Source organism: Empidonax traillii, unplaced genomic scaffold (genome assembly GCF_003031625.1).
Source record: "Empidonax traillii isolate 1590-97213 ecotype Southwest subspecies unplaced genomic scaffold, ASM303162v1 scaffold644:size547830, whole genome shotgun sequence".
NCBI classification, from domain to species: domain Eukaryota; kingdom Metazoa; phylum Chordata; class Aves; order Passeriformes; family Tyrannidae; genus Empidonax; species Empidonax traillii.
In genome coordinates, this window is record NW_020955837.1 from 395,305 (window position 1) to 415,295 (window position 19,991).

A 19,991-nucleotide genomic window follows, 5' to 3' on the forward strand; every position below is an offset into this window, starting at 1 on the left:
CCAAGCTTCATTTCAAGCAAAGTAACATTCCCCTGCTCATTTCTACCTCTTCACTCCCAGAGATTACTGAAAACACTTTGGAATCCTTCTGGATTGAACATACCATAAAAGGTAACATCTGCAACACCTCACTGAACTTCTAGGCAATGCCTTCCTGTATTTATTCAAGAGCTGCACAAATTCAGCTTCAATAATATCAAAACCTGATTTAGAGACTTCAAAAGGTGATATTTTAATGCTATTCCAGATGTGTGGCAAATATCTAGTTTTCTGTTCTCACTCCTGGCTGCAGTACTTCAGTAGCTCTTATTAAATGAAGGCATCGAGTCTAAAACAAGAACCACATACTCTCTACAATGAAGAAAATCTTGAAGTCACCAATACACCATTTTGGAATCAGCTGAACTATTCTGACATGCAAAGTTAAGCAGCTGAGCCAAAACACCAAGCTTCCCTCCTGAGCCATTAAGACAGACTACACTGAAACACACTCAGAAGTTCATATCCAAAACATCAACCAACTTCTAACAACAAAAGGCACAAAACAGTAAGTTTTGCAGGGAAAGAGAAGGAGGAACGATTTCAAGTGTTATCATCAAAAGAGAAACAAAACCAGCTTCAAGTTTGCTTTGCCCAACCTTCTGCTTTCACACTTAAGATGACAAGAAGCCACCCACAGCAAGAGCAACTAGAATGACTGCAGAGCAAAGGCCTGAAATATTGAAGATTATGCACACACAGAGAAAAGGAAGTCAAGTTCCGTGTGGAAACCAGAGGTTTGTTTATGTTTGAATACTTGTAATCACCGCCAAAAGGAAGTTGTGGGTTTATTTTTAGGGATCTATTTTTAGACAAAGTATTATCTCAATATTGTCATTTGATGGTATTAGAGGAAAAAACAGTTTCCTTGTACTAAACTTAGAGTCACCATGTTTCCTTTTAAGTAAGGATCACCTCAAAAAAAGCCCCTCACCCCCAGAAAAAAATGAGAAATCCTTTCAGGGTTCTCTTGTCTTCATTAGATGCTGAATCAACTTTTGCAATAGGCTAATGGTGCTGCTTAGTCTCATAAGTGTGAAGAAACCCAAATAGTTACCCTCAAAGAAAACAAGCCTTGGTTAAAGGCTATTTTCAAAAGATGCCACTGGTGTTGTTGGTATACTAAACTCATTTTTAGGTCATACTGGACTAGAGACTCATTTTCAAGCCTACAAGCACAACAATAAGAAACAAACCAACTACTGCATGGTCACCTTCTCAGAAGCCAGCACATCCCTGACCTCCAAACTGTCCCCAGCACACACAAACACGGCAGCCCAGAATCACAATGGCACATTCAAACACATGGACTAAGATTATTAAGCTAAAAGAAAGTGTCAGAAACTCCTAACTGCACCACAAATATTCTGTTTGTTGCACACAACTGTTCTCTATAGAATAACCAAAGGAGATAACCAACAGCCAAAGGTAAAAAAAAAAAAAAATCTAATTTAGAAATTCAGATTGCATAGAAACTAGGGCAAAGTTCTCCATAGTACTCCTCCACGAGAAGGTTATCCTTTGCTTACAAGGCTAAACAGATACCTGGAGAGGAGACAGTGCATCCAGTGACTCAAAACTATGAATTGGCAGCACTGTAACAAGCAGCATCTCAAATAACTTAAAATAAACTACTTTATCCTTGCATATGATTTCTTGCTACACTCACCATTGGCACTGCTCTGCGGCCAAGGCTTTGGAAAAAAGGTACTCTGAACTGGTTTTGACAAGTATTAGAAATGCCTGTCCTTAACGCCTTCAGAGACAGTGGAGGTTTGGTAATATAAATCGCTGCAATGATGAACTGAATAAAGACCTTACAGCTCATTATAGTATTTAGAAACACATATGAAACAGGTCAATCACCTAGGGGACAAGCCAAGGCAAATACAATGTAGGGCAAATTTAACCATGACATTAGTGGCCTTCAAACCTTCTTAACAGACTGGAGACTGTATTTTGTATTAAAAAGCTCTGCAAAGTCTGTGTTCCACAATGAAGCTGGTGTGGAACCTTCTCACACAGCTTTTCCTTGTTGACCATGGCTGACGTGAGAAAGACGTTAATATCTGATAGTATCTGAAATAAAGATGAAGCTATATGCACAAGTGCATATGACTTATTACCCATCATTTTAATTAATGAGAGAATCTTCTGTGCTAAAGCAAAAAGCAGTCCCACGGTTGATTATCTTTCCCTATCTCAAAGGTAGATGATGCACAGCTGAAATGCAGGTACATCTTTAGCAGTAATGCTCAACCGTTGCTCACTGCATTTCCTCAGCACCATTCCAGTAAAATAAATGCACAAGCTAATCATCTTAGTCTCCCATTTTGGAAATGTATTAGCAGAACTGCAAAGTTCAAGAATTGATTTTTAATTTCTATAGAATTTATTCATATAAGTGTGGTCTGTAACACCAAGCGTGTGGTCAGGACTCAAACATTTCCTCCTCACTAGAAATAAAAATCCTGTCACTAGAGTCACAGATCAGCTTTGTCCTCTTTACAGAGTCCATACTCACCTTTCAGAACAGTCTCTGCCAAACTTGAACCAAAAAAATAACCAAAAGACTGAGGCAGATGGTCAGAACCAGATAACTTAGGAGGAAAATAAAATGATAGAAACTATACTGCTGCTTCAGGTAGATCTCTACATAAGTTGAGGAGAGACATATTACAGCTGCAGAGGCTCCTGTATTACTTACTTGCATAGTATATATTAAATTCAAATGTGTTCTTATTTTCTGCTAGTTTCACAGTGCAAATAAATGTATGAAGAGAGCATTCTGCACTGACACAAAAGGAATAAGGCCAATATGGCAGCACACTCTTCTCCCTTAAGTTTGCTATTTGTGCTATTTTTAGCACTTTTCAAATATAATGTACACTGACATCATAATTTAGTTTTTCTCTTTTCACAGCAGGGTAGGGTTGTCTGGAACACCACACACTTCCACTGCAGACTTGAAGACAAAGGTGACTGAAATAGGGAAGGGAAAACACAAAGGCTCCCAGGAGAAAACTCTTACGTTTGATAGGTTTTAAACCAAGGACCTCTTTCTGCATATTCCCTGTATTTTAAACAGGAGGGTTCTTTGTGTATAGGCACCTAAGCCCCACACAACACCTTATTCCCCACTAAACATGATGTCACTATAGCCAGAGATGTCCAGCTCCACCTGGATGCAGTCAGTGGCGTGCAGACACGTAGGGTCGTGCGCCTGGACATCTCTACCTACCTACACGTATGGTGCAGCCACGCACAGGCGGCTTATGTGAGGCAGTCATGTATTATTTATAGTCCTCGTCTCTCATCGCCTCTCTTCCTTCTACCTGCCCTGCTGAACTGAGCACTAAAGCAGGAAATAATTGTAGCATGAAGCTGCCGACACACTTCCTGCTCTCCTCCAGCCCAGAGGAGAAAAGTCCCGCGGGGTCAGACAACCCGTCTCGGCATGCCCAGTGGCACAGTCTATTCGAAGAAGATAAAATTCTGTAATATGTCCTGGTTTAAACTCTGCAATACTGAATTTCTGAGGCAGATACTGACATACCGTTTTAACTCTATGTCTTGGAACACAGAGGACTACTAAGCCTTTTCTACTCCAGCCAAACTACCCATGTCACGAAACATGTTATGTCATAGTTGCAGTCAACACTTACAACAGCCATTTCACATGTTGAAAAATGTTTAGCTTTAGCTGTTAGAAGTGTCAAACAGCAGGAGCTCGCCACCACATCCCATATACGAGCTCCCAGCAACAAGTTTCACCACTCCACAATACCTTACACAAACACCTCTCTCTGTTCTACACTAAGGCTGTAGCTTTTTAGTTTTTGCAAGTGGCAAATGGGGAAAGTCCTGACCATATTCCCCTCACTGTTATATGCACATTCTTTGCCCTGTCCTTCTGCATTTGACATTCAAGTAGAAAACAGTAGCAGATTTGCTCTGCAAGTAATTGTGCCAGTTCCAGAACCATCATGACAACTTTATGCAGACAAAATTCTTTAAAGCCATGAAAATGTTCCTTTCTTTCCCCTCTGCTCCCCCTCCCAGTTGCATAAGCTTATTTTTCAACATTTGGCAACAGAACGAAAGCATTAGATCACAAAGGACCAAATCTGTTGTTGTTGTTTTCCTTTTGAGCTTCCCTAATTAGGACTCCAGTTTTTGGAAAGTAAAAGGAAAGAATTGAACTGTGGTATAGAACTATCAATATTAACGAACAAGACACATTTCCAGCTTTTAAAAATATTCTGTTTGAGACTAAATCAGCATATATAAAAGTGACCTATTTGGAATAAGTATGTCACCAAGTTCAATATTTAGGTCAGTATTTGTGCAATAATTCCAGTCTGTCCTGAAAACAGGAGTTCTGTTCACCTCAGTACACATACATACAAGAAAACTAATTCTACTACCTATTCACAAATTCCTTCCAAAAATTTACTGGGGCAGAGCACGAGAGGTGTCTTGGTTACAATAGATTTCACTGTTACAATGAATCTGATTATACAGGAGTGATGCTCATTTTTAATTAAATTGAAACCAAGCCTCTGCAAACATGAATTCAAATCTTCTTTAGCATACACATATTTATTGCAGGAATGATGCATTAGGATTTGTCTCATTCTGAAACACCACTAAAAAGTCAACATTGCCAGTATTCTGTGAGGGGGAAAGACTGCAGAGCAAGCATTTTTTGCAAAGTCTCCTTTCAAGATGAAGTTTCTTATTTAAAAGTTAAAATAACATCATCTTCTAGCTCTTCTAAAGAATACTGAAGACAAAAGTGAATATTTTTTCCTAGTTAAAAACTGAATTCAGCAATTTTAATAAAATATTTTACCAGGGATTTCCTTCTGCATTAAAATTTATAATGAAAGCTTCCATTACCCTACTAAGTATCAGAACCCTCAGTTTCCAGCAGCTCACATTGGGAACATGAAGGACTGCAGAAAAACTACCACTGAACATAAGTAAACACACAAATGTCACTTTCAAAACAAGTGCCATTAAACAACATCTATATTTAAAATACAGTCTTAAATATTATTCATAACAACTCACAGAGGTGCAAGTACTATATACAAAACCATAACTAACAAAGAATCTGTAAGCATCATGTGACCTATCCCCTAATGAGTAACCAGAAGCTCACACTTTGAGAGCCATATCATCTCCCTTCCTAAATTTGCTTGCCTTTAAAAATACAGTGCTTTATACCGTATTTTCTTGGTTAGCAGTAATATTTCAACAGATTTGAACTTGAGTAGTTTCTAAACACCTTAGGCAGAATACCTCATATAAATGTTGGGGGTTTTTCCCAGCATGAGAATGTCAGCTTGCCTGAACTACAGAGCTGAAGATTAAACTTTTTCTCATTTTTCTATACGTGTAAATCAGGTGGGCTGCACCTTAAAACTAAGCACTTGGATACAAACGGCATCAGTTGGAGGACCTTTGAGTAGCTTTGCAGCATTACTAGCTTATTTGTTTCTGTTCTTCAGAAACAGTGTTACTGTACAGCACTTCCCACAGGACTGCCTTGCATACTGTCATGCTTGTCTGTGTTTTTCAATCTAAGGATAGGAACTCCAAACATCAAAAAAGCAACTTGAAGTGGCAAAGTACTGTTTCAAAATCCACAAATGCAGAACACCAAGACTCAGGTTTGAGGGCTGGGGAGTTTGGGCAAATGCTTAATTTTTAACTTGAAGCACGTTTTACCAACTAAAAGGATAGCAAAGCAAGTTTCTTCAGTTCTGATAGTCTGAAAAAACACTTGAAATTATGTATTTTCTTTCTACTCTTACATAAGAAAAATGGGAGGTTATCATGAGTGCATGGGGATATGTTCTCATGCTGGCTATCGTCCCGATGCTGTTAGTCATTTGGGTGAACCAAAAAGAGAGAAGCACAGCATGGCACAGAACAAGCTTATGCTGCCAGTAATTCAGAGGGGTTTTCTGGCCATTTATCTCTGCTTCTGAAGTTCATTGTTTTCCACTGTTTTCCTCACTCATTAGATTTGCCTTTCATTTATCTGATGTCAAACCCTCTGGAGATGAAAGGGCACTACTGTCCCAGAGAGAGCCACAAAGCAGCAAGAACTCAAAAACCTGACAGACCGTGCCTCACCGTCTCATAAAACATGCCTTGGGGATTTTTACCTTGAGGCTTAACAGACCTAAGCAGATACGCCTGAACAGCTTCTCTAAAAAGAATTTTAAAACTTACTAGAAAAAAAACTTAAAAGACATTTTAAATGACGCTGGTGTTGGGAGGCGCATTCGTTACCACTCAAAGAAAATCCAACCTCTTAAAAAAGCCCACAGCCAAGGTTCTATCACTGGCAATAGGCTGGATAACACATTATTGCAACCTAAAAAGAGAAAACAGATCTAGTGTGACATGAATACCTCTGAGTATTACTACATAAAACTAAGTTGCTTTAACATAGTAAAGTGCACGGACAGTCCTATCAAGTATAAAACTAATGAACAGTTTAGGCCCAACCAGAAAACCAAAGAGAATGCTAACAGCACAGCAGAAGAACTCACATGGTAAAAAAATATGAAAATATAATGGTTCAAGATATCCAAATTACTTTGGAGAGGATTTATCAAAAAGGTAGCAGGGATTAAGAGACAAAACAGGTAACTGCAAAAACAACCTTCCAACAAAACAAAGTGGAACTGAAGATTCAAATGAAATAACGCAGGCCCTAGATTCTCATAATTAATTGTGCTCTAAGCACAGTATAAAATTTGCTTTACAAAGGTTTTAGTTAGTAACTTTTCACTGACAGAAAATGATTGCTTATAGCTTATTTAAAAACAAACAAACAAACAAAACAATTATAAAGTTCATGACAGTCAACTCAGAAGAGGGAATGTAAAGCTGCATGGAGAAGACTGAACTGGGGGAAACTCTATGGACATCCCTTTCAGGAAGGAGTCAGCACTATTCTCACCTTTGATGCTTGTCGCAGCCAACGCAGATATTCAGTGAAGTTATCAAAACAAATGTAGTAGGTCTGGCTTTGAGGTCCAGAGGAGCTAAATGCTAAACAGTGCTGGTGCTTTTTCACTTCTTCCACCTACAGCAGAAACACAAAACTGTTAGTCAACAAGAATCAAAAGCCTCTTTCCAGAACTCCCCAGGGCAAAGTTTAAGTGTGCCCAAGAGGAACTCATCAAGTAGAGCTGGACTAACCACCTCAAACACTCAAGTTGGATCTTAGCTGTCAAATATTCACAAAATCTACACAGGCAAGGAATGAGAACAGAAGGACAATGAAACTAAAGGAGAAAACCACCAAAAATATCAACATTTTAATAGAGATTGAACACCATAAAAGGTTGGCCAGTGAAACACATTTAAGGCTGTTTTTATGCAACCTAAAAAAAATACAATTTATACTCCTGGTTATTAAAAACAGGCTTAACAAAATGCTTCTCTTACAGCCCAATTAAATTCTTTGGCATTTCTCAACTTGCTAAAAAACACCCAGAATACATCATTCTGCTACCATACATGAGTAGTCCCACACAACTTATGGTCTCCATGTCTCAGCACAGCATTCTGGAAAGCCTTTGCAAACCAGGAAGTGCAGAGTATTTATGGGGTTGAGGAAGAATATTTTTTGAGCAATAATTTAAAAAAACACTTAGTTCTGTGCCAAGCATCCTCCTCCCAAGCTTTGTCAGCAGAAGCCCTCAGTACATTTTTCTGAGCTTAGTTATCCTTTTCTTTTAAAATTTGTTGTTAACTTTCTGCTTAACACAGTCTGCATGTTTTACATCACACAAGGCATATCTGTGCAAAAGCAACTTAGAAATTCCATGTTACACAATTAAAAAAGGTACATAACCTTTTCCCTTTTTAAATTCAAAAATATATATTTTTCCTCCTCAAAGACAGGGCCAACGGGAACCTGAATCCTGTCCTCTCCAGCATCCTACAGCCAGGAATATAATTCACTGTCAGGAGTTCACACACTGTTGTTAAAAGAGGACAACGTCTCTGCTTCATTATCTCCAGGGAAGAGTTGAAGAATCATGAAAGGAGACAGGAAAAACAGCTCTTGGAAGGCAGCACTACTTTTCACATTGCTAGTATAGAATATTAATAAATCAACTCTAGTCTGCATCTATAATATTGCGAAGCTTGTTCCTCTCCCAATAGCTTTTTAGAATTCAACTTATCTGTATGTGAAGTAAAGGAAGATTACTTCAGGTGTAAATTCATCCTCAAGCTAATGATTCTCTTCCCTTAAACTTGGCTAAACAAGCCAAATAGTAGTGTCCTGAAACACTGTTTAGGTTGAAATAGTAATGTAACCTTACTGTCTTTGCTACAGTTTCACAGCATCACAGCATGGTTAAGGTGGGATGGGATCTCTACAGGTTCTCTGCTCAAGCAGGGCTACCCGCAGACAGTTGCCCATACAGTTTTTAAATATCTCCAGGGGTCATGAAAATTCATCACCCCTCTAAGTAACCTGTGTCAGTACTCTATCACTGTCATAGTGAAAAAAAAAATAAATTTCCTTGTGTTCATTTGGGAACTCCTGGGTTTCAGATGTAATCAATCAGAAAAAATTCCAGTCTCAGCTTTCCACAAGTAAAAATGTTTATTGCTGTTTATTATTAGGTTACAACAGGCCAGTACTCAAACAATGCTGAACATTCAAAACTCCCCAATGTTCAAAATAAGCCCACATCCTTACGGGTTAATTTTCAGACCTTAAGAGTAACCCAGCATGGATAAAACATGGATGAGCTGGTGTGGCACAGATCATAGACAACAGAGCTGTATGTATCCTTTAGCTGTGTGCTGTTGCGCATATAAACCACCTAATATTGCACACTAGAGAAAGAAATTGATTGTGCATCCATTATTTCATTGTTTTAATTCAAACATCCAAAATTGTTGAACGTGACTGACCATAATCAAAAGTCATTCATATACTATGAAAATCCCACTTACAGGAACAAGTTTTCGAGGGGTCAGAATAATCCTAATTGAATGCAATCTTCTCTGTGTAAAGAGGTAGGGGCTAACCAAGCAAATACATAAAATAAAATATCTTACTTTTCCACCAATTAAAGGGAGAACATGCATCTTTCCAGTCTGGCTTTCTTTTACTGATGAGACAATTAGGCATGTTCCACAAAGGATAGCTTGGCGTCTTGTCCATCTGTTGACTGGCAAATGTATTTTCCCTTTTCGAACATTGTACATTCCTGAGAGCTGAATCCGTTCGGAGCTGCCAATGCTGTGGGGCTTTCCTGAAATAGAAACAAAAGCAACCACTTAATCACAGAAAATCTTTGCCTCTTTCACTTCAAGTCATCCTGAGACTTTATCAGCAAATTTTCAAGCTACAAACTGCAGCATGACAAACGCAGCTTCAATACCATGTAAGCAGGTAATTTAATATCAGCTTCAGTACAGACTTCTTTCACAGGGAGAGGTATATGACAGGTTGGTATCATGAAGAGCAGATTAAATAATCTGCAATAGTCACAGAAGTACCAATTAACGGTACCCATCTTCTCTATGGAATGTGGAAATCAAATGTTCATCTGCAACAGTAAGTAACTGGTTACTGCTGAGTTCATATTGCCTGCTTGATAACTGCAGAAGTGGGTGATGTACTGCATGTTGACCTGTATCTTTTCACTTCCATGTCTCTTCTGGCTATAGTTCAGGTTGTGGTTTGAATAGCTTCAATAGCTTCCCAAAGAATTCAGTTCCTACTTTCCCCAGTCCACCCTGCTCAGTCCAAACCCCACAGCAGAGGTTGTACACTCAGCCACAGTGTAAGCAGGTGCAACCCTAGATTAAACCCTCAAAGGTCCTGCTTCAGTCTGAGTAGACTTCCAGCAAGTGTGAAGTTCTTTTGTCTGTATTACAATTAATTCAATATTTATAATAATTTAGATTATTAGCATAACTACCAATTAGACCAAATCTGTTAAATTACTTTAAATGTCTCAGACTCTACTAATCTAATCTATTAATAATATTCTATTCTACAGAAACCATCATGAGCAATGGCAACACAAAGACAAGTACCTCTCACCTCTGCTCTAAAAGAACCATGTTCTTCTAGGATGTAAACGGGAAGAAGCACAATTTACTCAATCTTATCTGAGGCATTTATCTACATCAGCTTACCCTATCAAGCCCTAAACAGTCCAGCCCAGATCTGAATCATCCAAATATACTAAGTCTTCTGCAAACAGAGTCAAGAGCTAATCACATTCAGGTTAAACCAGTCCAAATTTATGTATGAACACTGGTGTTGGTAAACTTCGGGAGGTATCTCCCCCGGATAAACAAACTAAAGGCTATGTTAATTCCTAGTAGCTTCCCCATCACGATAAAAGATAAATCACCCATTTTCTTCCACCAATGTTTACTAAAATTCTTAAATACATGGAACTGATAGCTAGTTAGAACTCCAGAAAAGCAGAGACTCGATCCTATCTTCTAACGGTATTTCAGACCAATGCCAACTGAACTCCAGCAGCGACAAGTGCTGCACACTATTACTTCAACTTGCTATTATTCCTGCTTGCATGACAGCTCATTTGTCTCAATGAGTCTGCTCTTGCCTTCAAATTATCTACAGAAAGATAGAAGACACCTACCACATGCCCTACCCACCGCCATTCTCTCACCCCCGCCTAGCCCGTGCCAATTCTTGTCCTTATCTTTAAAAGCAGCCTTCGTGAATCTTCCTGCCAATTTAATGAGCCAACACTTGGCATAGTTACCCTCAAGCCTTGCTCTGCTCTAATAAACACTAGCATTTAGGCTACCGATGTCTGCCAGTTTGGATCTGCAGGAACATTGCTGTTGCTTGAAGCTGAAAGACAAACTCTAATGCCCACAAGGTATCAGCATCAAATACAAAAAGAGGTGCTCCAAGAAAGCAGTAATTTCACTGCCAAGCAAATTCATATCCAACTACAGAAGCTGTGGAAAAACTCTTTGCCCAACAGAATAGAGGGAAATAGGGGGCACCCATTCTGCAAAGCTACAAGATGACTGATAGGGAACACAAGTGAGTAAATCAGAGCAACTCAGCCTTAACAAACACAAAAGCTGAATCAAACATTATATTTGGAATATGAAACATTTGGTTCTTAAAGTAACTGATAATTTAAGTAGCTTGTGCAGAACTATGGGCTTCATGCCGCAGAGCATTGATTAAAGAATTAAGCCCACAGAAACAATCAAATCTCTGTAATGGAGTAAAAAGTGCCTGTAAATATTAATAGTATGGTTGTATAAGGAATAGAACTGTATAAGAAACTGCCCGGGAATCATATTTTATGATCACCTTCTGGGGTCTGTTTCTAACTGAGCTCTCTAACTTCACTGGAAAAGCACAACCCACTGCTGACTGAGTCCCTTAGGAGGGCAAGGCATGACCTCAATCCCTTGGGAAGACAAGCTCGTTTAGCACTTCAGCATAGCCTAATGCAACTTTACCCATCCAGGAACAAGGGGCATAATTTGCACTTAATATGGGCAGACCTGTGTCCTGGAAAACACCAAACCTCAGAAGTTCTTCAGGATTATGGTGGATAGCAGAGTACAAGCTCCAGCTGCAGTGCAGCAGCAAAGAGGCTTGGTAGGAAACACAACAGCATTCTGGAGTAACTGAGAAGTAACATTACCCTGCCTAGTCCAGTGGTAAAACAACTACAACACTGGGTACTCACACTTCACAAAGGGTGCTGAGAAATTAGTCCTGGGAAAAAACTACAGGGGAAAAAGTCAGATATCTGAGAAACCTGTTTTCTAGGACCAGACTCTTGAACTAACTACATGAAGCTAGGCACAGCTGGGCCTGTAAAGCTACTCAGATAAGGCAGTTCTTAAAATTTCATATAAATTCACTGAGGTTGTAAGTCACAGTAACAAATACTATCATTAGTAAAGGTTTACTAGAAAAGCCAGAACAGAGCTATTACTAGAATAGCCAGATATGAACTGTATTTTCTCTCAAACTTCATATTTGATTGGAAAAATTACTGGGATAAGAACCTGTAGTTATTCCCACAAATACAAAAATAAAAAATTTAAAAATTAAACAACCCTTTTAAATTCAAAGGAACCCTTCAAAGGATTTAAGGTGCTTTTTCCCAGAAAGTACTACCCTTTGCTAAGTGGGAGCCAGAAGGTTCTTGATGAGAACATACAGAAATAAAACACTGGGCCTATTTCATTAAAGCAAATGGTTTCTCTCTTCCTATTCTTGTCTACTTCACTACATAACCAACCATCTGGTTGGACCAGATGATCTTTCAAGGTCCCTTCCAACCTAGGCTCTTCCATGATTCTATAACTTGAAAAGCTCGTGTTTAATATTGGATCACATGTTGTTGCCTGAGACGCAATCTGCTCACATATTCCGTTTTCTCCCTGCTAAAGAGTTGTAGTAATTGGTACTTGATAGTATCATAGTGTTCCATTATCATGTAAGTAGGGGGGAAAAAAACGAAAAAAAAAAAAAAGAGTCAAGAGCCATTGGCTTATTTTGATTCTAAGCAGAGGTTATTCAAGGACATTCCAACTAGTTGTGGAACCAGATTCCTATATCTGCAGAAGTTTTGCAGGTAACTATGAGCAAAAGCTGTTTGAAAAGCAGCAGCCTTGCCTACTGAAAAATAAGCTTGGACAGACTGCAGCTTTAAAGAGCTCAGATACTTGCTGCCAAGAGAGCATAAAAGCAGGAAAAGTTTAAATGACAGTGAGCTCTGCCACAGCAGAAGCAGGACGGGACTTGGAAAGTGTGAAGCCATCTAAGGCTGGCTGTTCCTCACTTCAAGGAGGAAAGCAGCAGGTGGCAGAGTCTCCTGCAAGAGGGCTCATCCCTGACAGGCTGGGAAGTGGAGGACAAGGGAAGGGCTCAGAACTGCACCTGCCTTTTCTATGACCTGGAAAATAATCAAATGAGAAGGCAAATGACCTTTTTCTTCCAAGTAAGTACAAGAGAGATGGGGGGCAATCTGGACTACACCAGAATTCCTTTAGACTAAGAATCAAATACCACAAATTATGGCATAACTACAGCATCACCACCAAAAATCAGCTGTTTTTGAGGTAACCTGCCAGTGCCAGCAGAAGCACTGTTTCCAGTAAAAGTATCAGCAGTTCTGAAATTATGTTCCTCAATCTGCCTTACAGACTCCTGTTCAAGATTTAGAAGGCTGCATGAGATTCACATTCAGATTTTTCTTCAGTTTTAACTAACCCTGAAGGGAGCAGATGAGTTTTCACAGGGGCTTGTAATAATCATGCAGATAAAATGGTAATGATGATCCTTTGTGACTCGAAACAAATTTGAATCCTGCCAAAAACTTTAAATGTAATTATTGTTGCACGGATCAGAGTGGAGGCAAATATACCAGAGCATCTAGAAGAGCTGCATACCAGAAAATGTTTTTCAAAACGCTAAGCCCAACCAGAGTAGTTTGAGTACTTTAGCAAGAAACCATAAAAAGATTACTTTTCCTTTCTGTCAGGTCTCCAAGACTACAGCAACTCCTAAGCACCCCCACAACAGAACTTTTGTTTTGTGTGAGGCATTAGAGGAGATGCCTCAAGGAATTATAAGCAGATCACTCATTTGGCTATCTTGATATTCATGGTTGAATTCCCTTCAGTTTTTGCTTGTCCTGAGTCCTGGAGGGAAACCAGTAGTATTCACAACAAGGACAAAAAAAAGCAAGGAATTTGACTGAAACAGCATAACTGTGACTTGAACCACAAAACCTACCCTGCTTCATAGGAAGCACATATGCGACACAAGTGATTTTTCCACAGTGTTAAAGAACTAAGACCTTGCCACGAGCAGCCTGAGGAAGCTCCAGGTACATAACATACTGAAATCCCACCTAGTGCAAAGACTTAAAACCTTATTAAATAAATACCCACAGCCACTTGCTTTGGATTCTGGAGTAAAGCTCTTTATCCCAGCAATGGAAGACACATGGAATACATTACCATCAGAAGTTATAAAATACCAGCTCATTATGGGACATAAAAGTACTTGGGGAGAAAAAAAAAAGCCTCTCTGCAGCTCTACGGCTGATTAAGTTGCAAGTACTCATTATTCCCTCCTGTTTGAAAAGTACAGCCAGTAAAGTCTGCCTCTAAAGAACAACTTCAGACATTATAAAGTAAGAGCAAGGAAAAGTGTTGACATAAGAAACATGTTCACTTCTGTGCAGCGGGTCTTATTTTTATTACTAATATTGGTTTGATGGAATGAAAACTAAAAATTCCTCGCAAGCTGCATGGTGCAGGCAGCCCGGCCAGCTGGAGAGATTGCCCGCCCTGAGTTGTCTTGGGTATTCACCAGTGGTAAGAGAGGCTTAAGTTATTATTCAAAAGGAATACTGTCTAAGTTTGAAAACTTTTCAGAAGTGACTGAATTACTCCAAGAGCCTAATTTAGGGATGTACTTTTCCTGCTACAGCTGGGCAGCTACAGAGGTCGTCATCCTCATCTGCACACTCTTGGGCCCCTGGCCCAAGGCCAGCATTGCATCAGCCCTACCACATCAGCTGTTCTGTGCAAGCTGTCCCCGAGCCCTTTCAGACAAAACAGGCTGCTTTAGTTTCTTGCTTCTCTTTTTGAATGAGAGGCCCTAGGGACAGCTCACGGTGAGTAGTTCAGCATGGAGAGAAAAGGAATGGCACATAGGGGCCAGAGCTGTGACACAGTGGCTGCTGCTAGAGAGGATGTGTAATGAAACCCACCCACAACTTTCAGCAAGTCATTTCAGAAATAAGATACTTCACATGCTAACATTCTGTGAATATCAATTCTTGTGTGCATTGGAGAAAAAAGAACACCTACCATTCCGTTTTTAAGATTTTAGTCTGAATCCACTTGGGAAAGCAGGGCTATTTCCAGCTGGTCAGGTGAAACCAGCACGGTGGGTGGCAGCCCCTCAGTTCACACTTGGAACACTGCCCCCACCACCCCTCTGAACTGAAATCAGGAACACAGCACACCTTGCCTGTGAACCAGCAAACTGAGACTCACCACTGGTCCTGCCTAAATGTAAGTGCAAAGAGGCCTCAATTAGCTCAAAACACCGAAAGTCCTTGAGTGTCTTTGCCCACCTTTTGGGGAATTGCCACAATAGCTCTTGCTGAACCCTTACTGCCAGATCATTCAGCAGATTTCCACTTTTGCTCAAGCCCTTTCACTGAATAGAGATGAAGCTACTGCCTGTAATGTTTTTGAAGCTTCTCAGTCGAATTAGGTTGCTTCCCCTTTCATTCTTGTCAAACTAAGAACAGTGGTGATGACTTCAGGCAAGGCCCGGTACAATGAGATGTATAAAAATAAAGCAGCAAGTTGGATTTTAAAAAAAAGGGGAGTGGCAAAGGAAGCAGAAAAACACAAGTAAAACCTCTGAAAATATTTTACTGCTCTCATTTTTATTTGAAACTTATGAAGAAAACCTACTTACAGTTACATGCTTATTAGAAGTATTTTTCCTTCTGAGGGTCCACACTATCATAATTTAAGAACAAAGGCACAGAATTAGCAGGTTTTATGTTTAGCTAAGACCAAGTATTCACCTTGTAGTCTCTAACAGCAAGATGCTTTTGCAAAGGTAACAGACCAAGATACATATATCAATCAAAGTTTCACCTGGCAAACCATTCAAAAAACAGTAATTGAATTTTTGCACTCAAATCCTCTTAGACTCATAAAGATGCCTGTAAGATTTAACACAAGGCTGCCGATAGATTCTGCACTGCTCTGTCAAAGAGGGACTCTGTCACCATTACGGTGTTCTTAAGGGCATGTAGCTATTAGCTTAGTTACACAGTTTACTCATTATACTCCTCATTTTGCTGTACTGTGTCTTATATGGGCAATGGGGAAGCTCTGAAGTAGTTAAGTTTCTTCTAGAAATTAGCAGTTCAAGCTCCACCACTTGAAGGCTGCTATCTTTCAACCTGAGAAACAAAAGCAGATCCCAAATGATGGATTTTACTAACCTGTATTACCTTGTGTTTTTTTTTTCTAGAAAGAAACATTCAGTATGAGACAAAACTGGTAGAGTAGAAGACAGACATGACTTTAGTCTTTGTGAAATATGTTCCTCCTACTTCACAGGAAGATCATCCTTAAAAACAAGCATTATCTCTATATAATATGATACAATAAAACATAGTTACTAGTTTAATAGCAATAATCCTGTCTTCCACTTAAGAGTAAATCCTCACTGGAGGAAAGGTTTGTATGTATTTCATAATCTAGAAAATATCCCTCTTCCCCCACTGAGACAGAGCTCAACGTTTGTTCACTTGATCATTCCCCGTATCTTGTTCTCGCAAGACTCACCATTCTCCACACAGGAACCCTAAAACCATGGTATCAACATTTCAAAGGATATCACAGGCAAAATTTAACAAAAATTACTTTTCTGAAAAGCTTTTCTATCAAATGTCACATATATCCATAGAAAATTACTGCAATAACTTTACTGTCAAAAACTAAATATCAACTTACAATAAGCAAAAGCTTCTGAAGAAAAACCTAACAGTGATTCAGCAGAATTCAAGAGCCATTGTTAACCAGCACAACTCCTACACTACAACAACTTAATAAAAGCAACAGGCTAAAGTAGGATACGCAGTGGTGGACAGGATGCTACTTGCAATTAAAGGCAAGCAAGCACAGTGGAAATTCATCTGGATTACCATGCAGAGAAAGCAAACCCAAAGCCTTGGAACCAAATTCTTCTGACTGTAACAAGTGAACTCCAGATCTAGCTGCTCCAAGGTGTTTTGACAGATTTTACAGTTCACCTTGTAGAAGCAAACCTCCAAAACACAGATTCAACCCCAATCAACTGAAAACCCACCTGTTTTTAAATTTTTCATTCCATCTATCCCTACAGACTACTCCTGCAGCTCACATTCCAACTGAGACCTATGCATTTGCATCCACTTCAACTGTCTGCAAGAAATCCAAGCAAGTTACATGCAAGTAGGTTTGTTTATTTCAGCAAAACAATGAGGCTCTCAAGACACACTGGATGTTCCAACTTCTGCTTGCAATGAACTACAATTCATTTTGAACTACAGGACTGTAGGTTGAATTCTGTTATGTCCAAACACTTAATTCTGAAGCTTGAAAAGGGAAGAGAGTCACCTGCTTTTCAGTAGGAAAACTCAATACTAACTCCTCTGGGAAAGCCCCAAATGACACCTCTGTATGGAGAAATAACTGAAATATCCTGAAAACGAACCATCAAGAAAAGTGCCATCTTCCTCCTGTGCTTTAACGAAGTTGTAAAAAGCTGCAATATTGATCAAGAGCTTCCAGGAAGTATTATCTAAACAACTTTCCCATCATGAACTTAGGATTCATTTCAGGAAGCTACTGAATAAGTTAATAGTGACATCACCTACCAAGTATTTTTGCTCAAAGTAAACTTAAAACAGAATTAGTCTTACACTGGGAAGATCTGTACTAGTATCTGATCAAATTCCTTACATATATTTTTTTAAAAGAATACTATAGCAACACATTTCAAACTATCCCTTATTAAGATGGCCTCAAGAAACTTCACTTTCTGAACAGTTTTACAATTCTGTGCACTGATATTAAAACGGTGAAAATGCAATAGATGGGGCCAAAAACACTGGGCCTTACAAACTTACCAGTAGTGCCATGACTTGCATGACAGCATGCACAGCTTCTGTAGGATGGGACCCAATGAATGTTCAACTGATATTTTCCCTTTCTCCCCAGTTCAGGCCCTATAAAGCACAGCTGAACAGAACACTAGAGATGCACATTTATTTTTGTGAAGTCATGCAAAAATTGAATTCTACTTGTTATATTCCCGATGCACAATAAAGCCACAAGCACAGTAAAATCCCTTGCATCCCAAAGGATACTTACCCTGTCTAAAGCAATTGCTGTATCGGCAAAAGCTCTGAGCTAACCAACTGTTTTAGGCAAAGCTGGAGTCTTGATGGAATTGAAGAGCAAAATTACACTGATGACTCCACTGAAGTTAACAGCGGCTTTCAGGTTTTATCAGTGTTAGGTGCTCAACATGAGGCATGGCACTGGAAGCTCAAAATAACTACTTGAACGCACACTCCTCTGAGGAGGAAGAATGACAGCCCCTGGCAGAAGTTCATCTGTAAGTCTTAGTACTATGACATAAAGATAGAAATCCATGCTCCTTACTAGCAAAAGTTGAGCAAATCTCCACACGCCCTTGCACGCACCTGCCTTGCCCTGAGGATGGAAGACGTGGGTAGTCAAATGTTTAAAGAAGCTACAGAGAAACACATATGCATGCTACAGTTGTTTTGTATGAACTTCATAGATAACACAAATGTCATCTTTCAATGTATTCTAGACTAAAATTCTACCAACCGCAAGATGATTAAGCTATTTTGTGTGTGAAATGTATTCAAGTTCAAGTACAATGATTTTCTCCTTGGTCTTTCATCAGAAGAAACAAGTCAGGTATTCTACATCTCTGAAAGCATGTAGTAATCTAAATCCTTGTTAAGGTAAAGCATTTTAAGTACACTTCCTACAACAGTACCAGCATTATTGTATAGATCAAAATCTCAACTCAAGATTTATCACAGGACCCAGATGATAAGCAGCTTACATCAAAACAGTTCTGTACAGCATTGCAAGGCTATTACTAGCACATCTCAAACAGGTCTAGTTTAAAAAAATCATGAATAACCGATGTGGAACAATACTGAAATGTATAGGCTGAAATGTATGTACTGAAATGCATAAGCTGTCCAGTCAAGTGCATCCAAAGCTTAGCCTTGCAAAGCGAAGGCCAGAATACTGGATTTGGAATTGTCAACACTTACAGTCAAAAGCCACAATACCTAATAAATAAAAACGAGGAACTAGTAGGTAAGGGTTGAGTGACTGCTTTAAGTTGCGCAAAGACAGAAAAATATAAAAGCCAGAAGAAATAGCACAAGCAATTAGTCAGAGGATTATCTGTCATTTAAAATTCAGCTTCATCAACATGAGATTTTCCAAGTTATGGCTAGAAGGAATTCTGGCTGAGCAATATTCTTATAAGCCATTCTTACTCCATTATCTGAGCCAGTGTGTCCACAACTTGCTAGGTAAGCTTAGTTCACACATTTTATGTCTATACCTTGGCTGTTTTCCCCACATACCAGTAATCAATATTTGTGCGTGCACATGATTTTATGTTCACAAAAACCCTTTTTTAAAAAAGTTAGTCGAAGCAATAGCCTTTTTGGTTCGCAAGTCTGAGTTCAGTAAGTGGCACTGAGTTCAGTAAGAGTACATATCTTCCAGTTCCCTCTCCCCCCACTGCTCTCTCCTCCAACTGTGTAGTTAGAGACCGTTCCTAACTACACCCGTAACAGCCCTTATTTTTCGCTTCTCTCTTACCAGCAAGAGCAGCTTCAAAGAATCACTCAGAAGCCTAGATGATGAAAAAGGAGAGACAGGATCTCCAGACACCCTTGGAAAGCTTCACTACCCTGACTTCTGCCTGCTTACAGTCATTCACCTTGTTTTCTTGCTAAAGAACACGTACCCTTTGAGTCACTCTAAATCGACTTCTGTCATTCAAGTGTTTGCTTTTTTTAAAATTTACATGACAAAGGTTGGATTATGCCAACATACATTAAACATGTATGTCAGCAGTAAAAGGCAACTTGTGTCAAAACTCTGTACTTCAGACTGCATTCCTGAGGTGGGGGCGGGGGGGGAGGAACCAAGACAAAGGAAGGAAACTCAATTTTATAAGTAAGAAGAAGGAAACAGTAGAGAGAGATGTATCATAAAGAAACATGAAAGGGAACATTTTCCCAGTGCCTTTCTACCCTTGGAAACAGGTAGAGAAGATTTATCACGATATC

General features: G+C 39.3%; 1 protein-coding gene across 1 annotated transcript in view; it reads right to left on the reverse strand.

Annotated features, from left to right (window-relative positions):
* PHLPP1 (PH domain and leucine rich repeat protein phosphatase 1) overlaps nt 1-19,991 on the reverse strand; it is a 142,331-nt gene that overhangs the window by 60,296 nt on the left and 62,044 nt on the right. Inside the window, exons 2-3 of the mRNA XM_027899112.1 lie at nt 9,145-9,341; nt 7,022-7,147 (exon numbers count right to left, since the gene is read on the reverse strand). Of these exons, the coding sequence (XP_027754913.1) occupies nt 7,022-7,147; nt 9,145-9,341 (323 nt within the window). The remainder of the gene's footprint in view (nt 1-7,021; nt 7,148-9,144; nt 9,342-19,991) is intronic.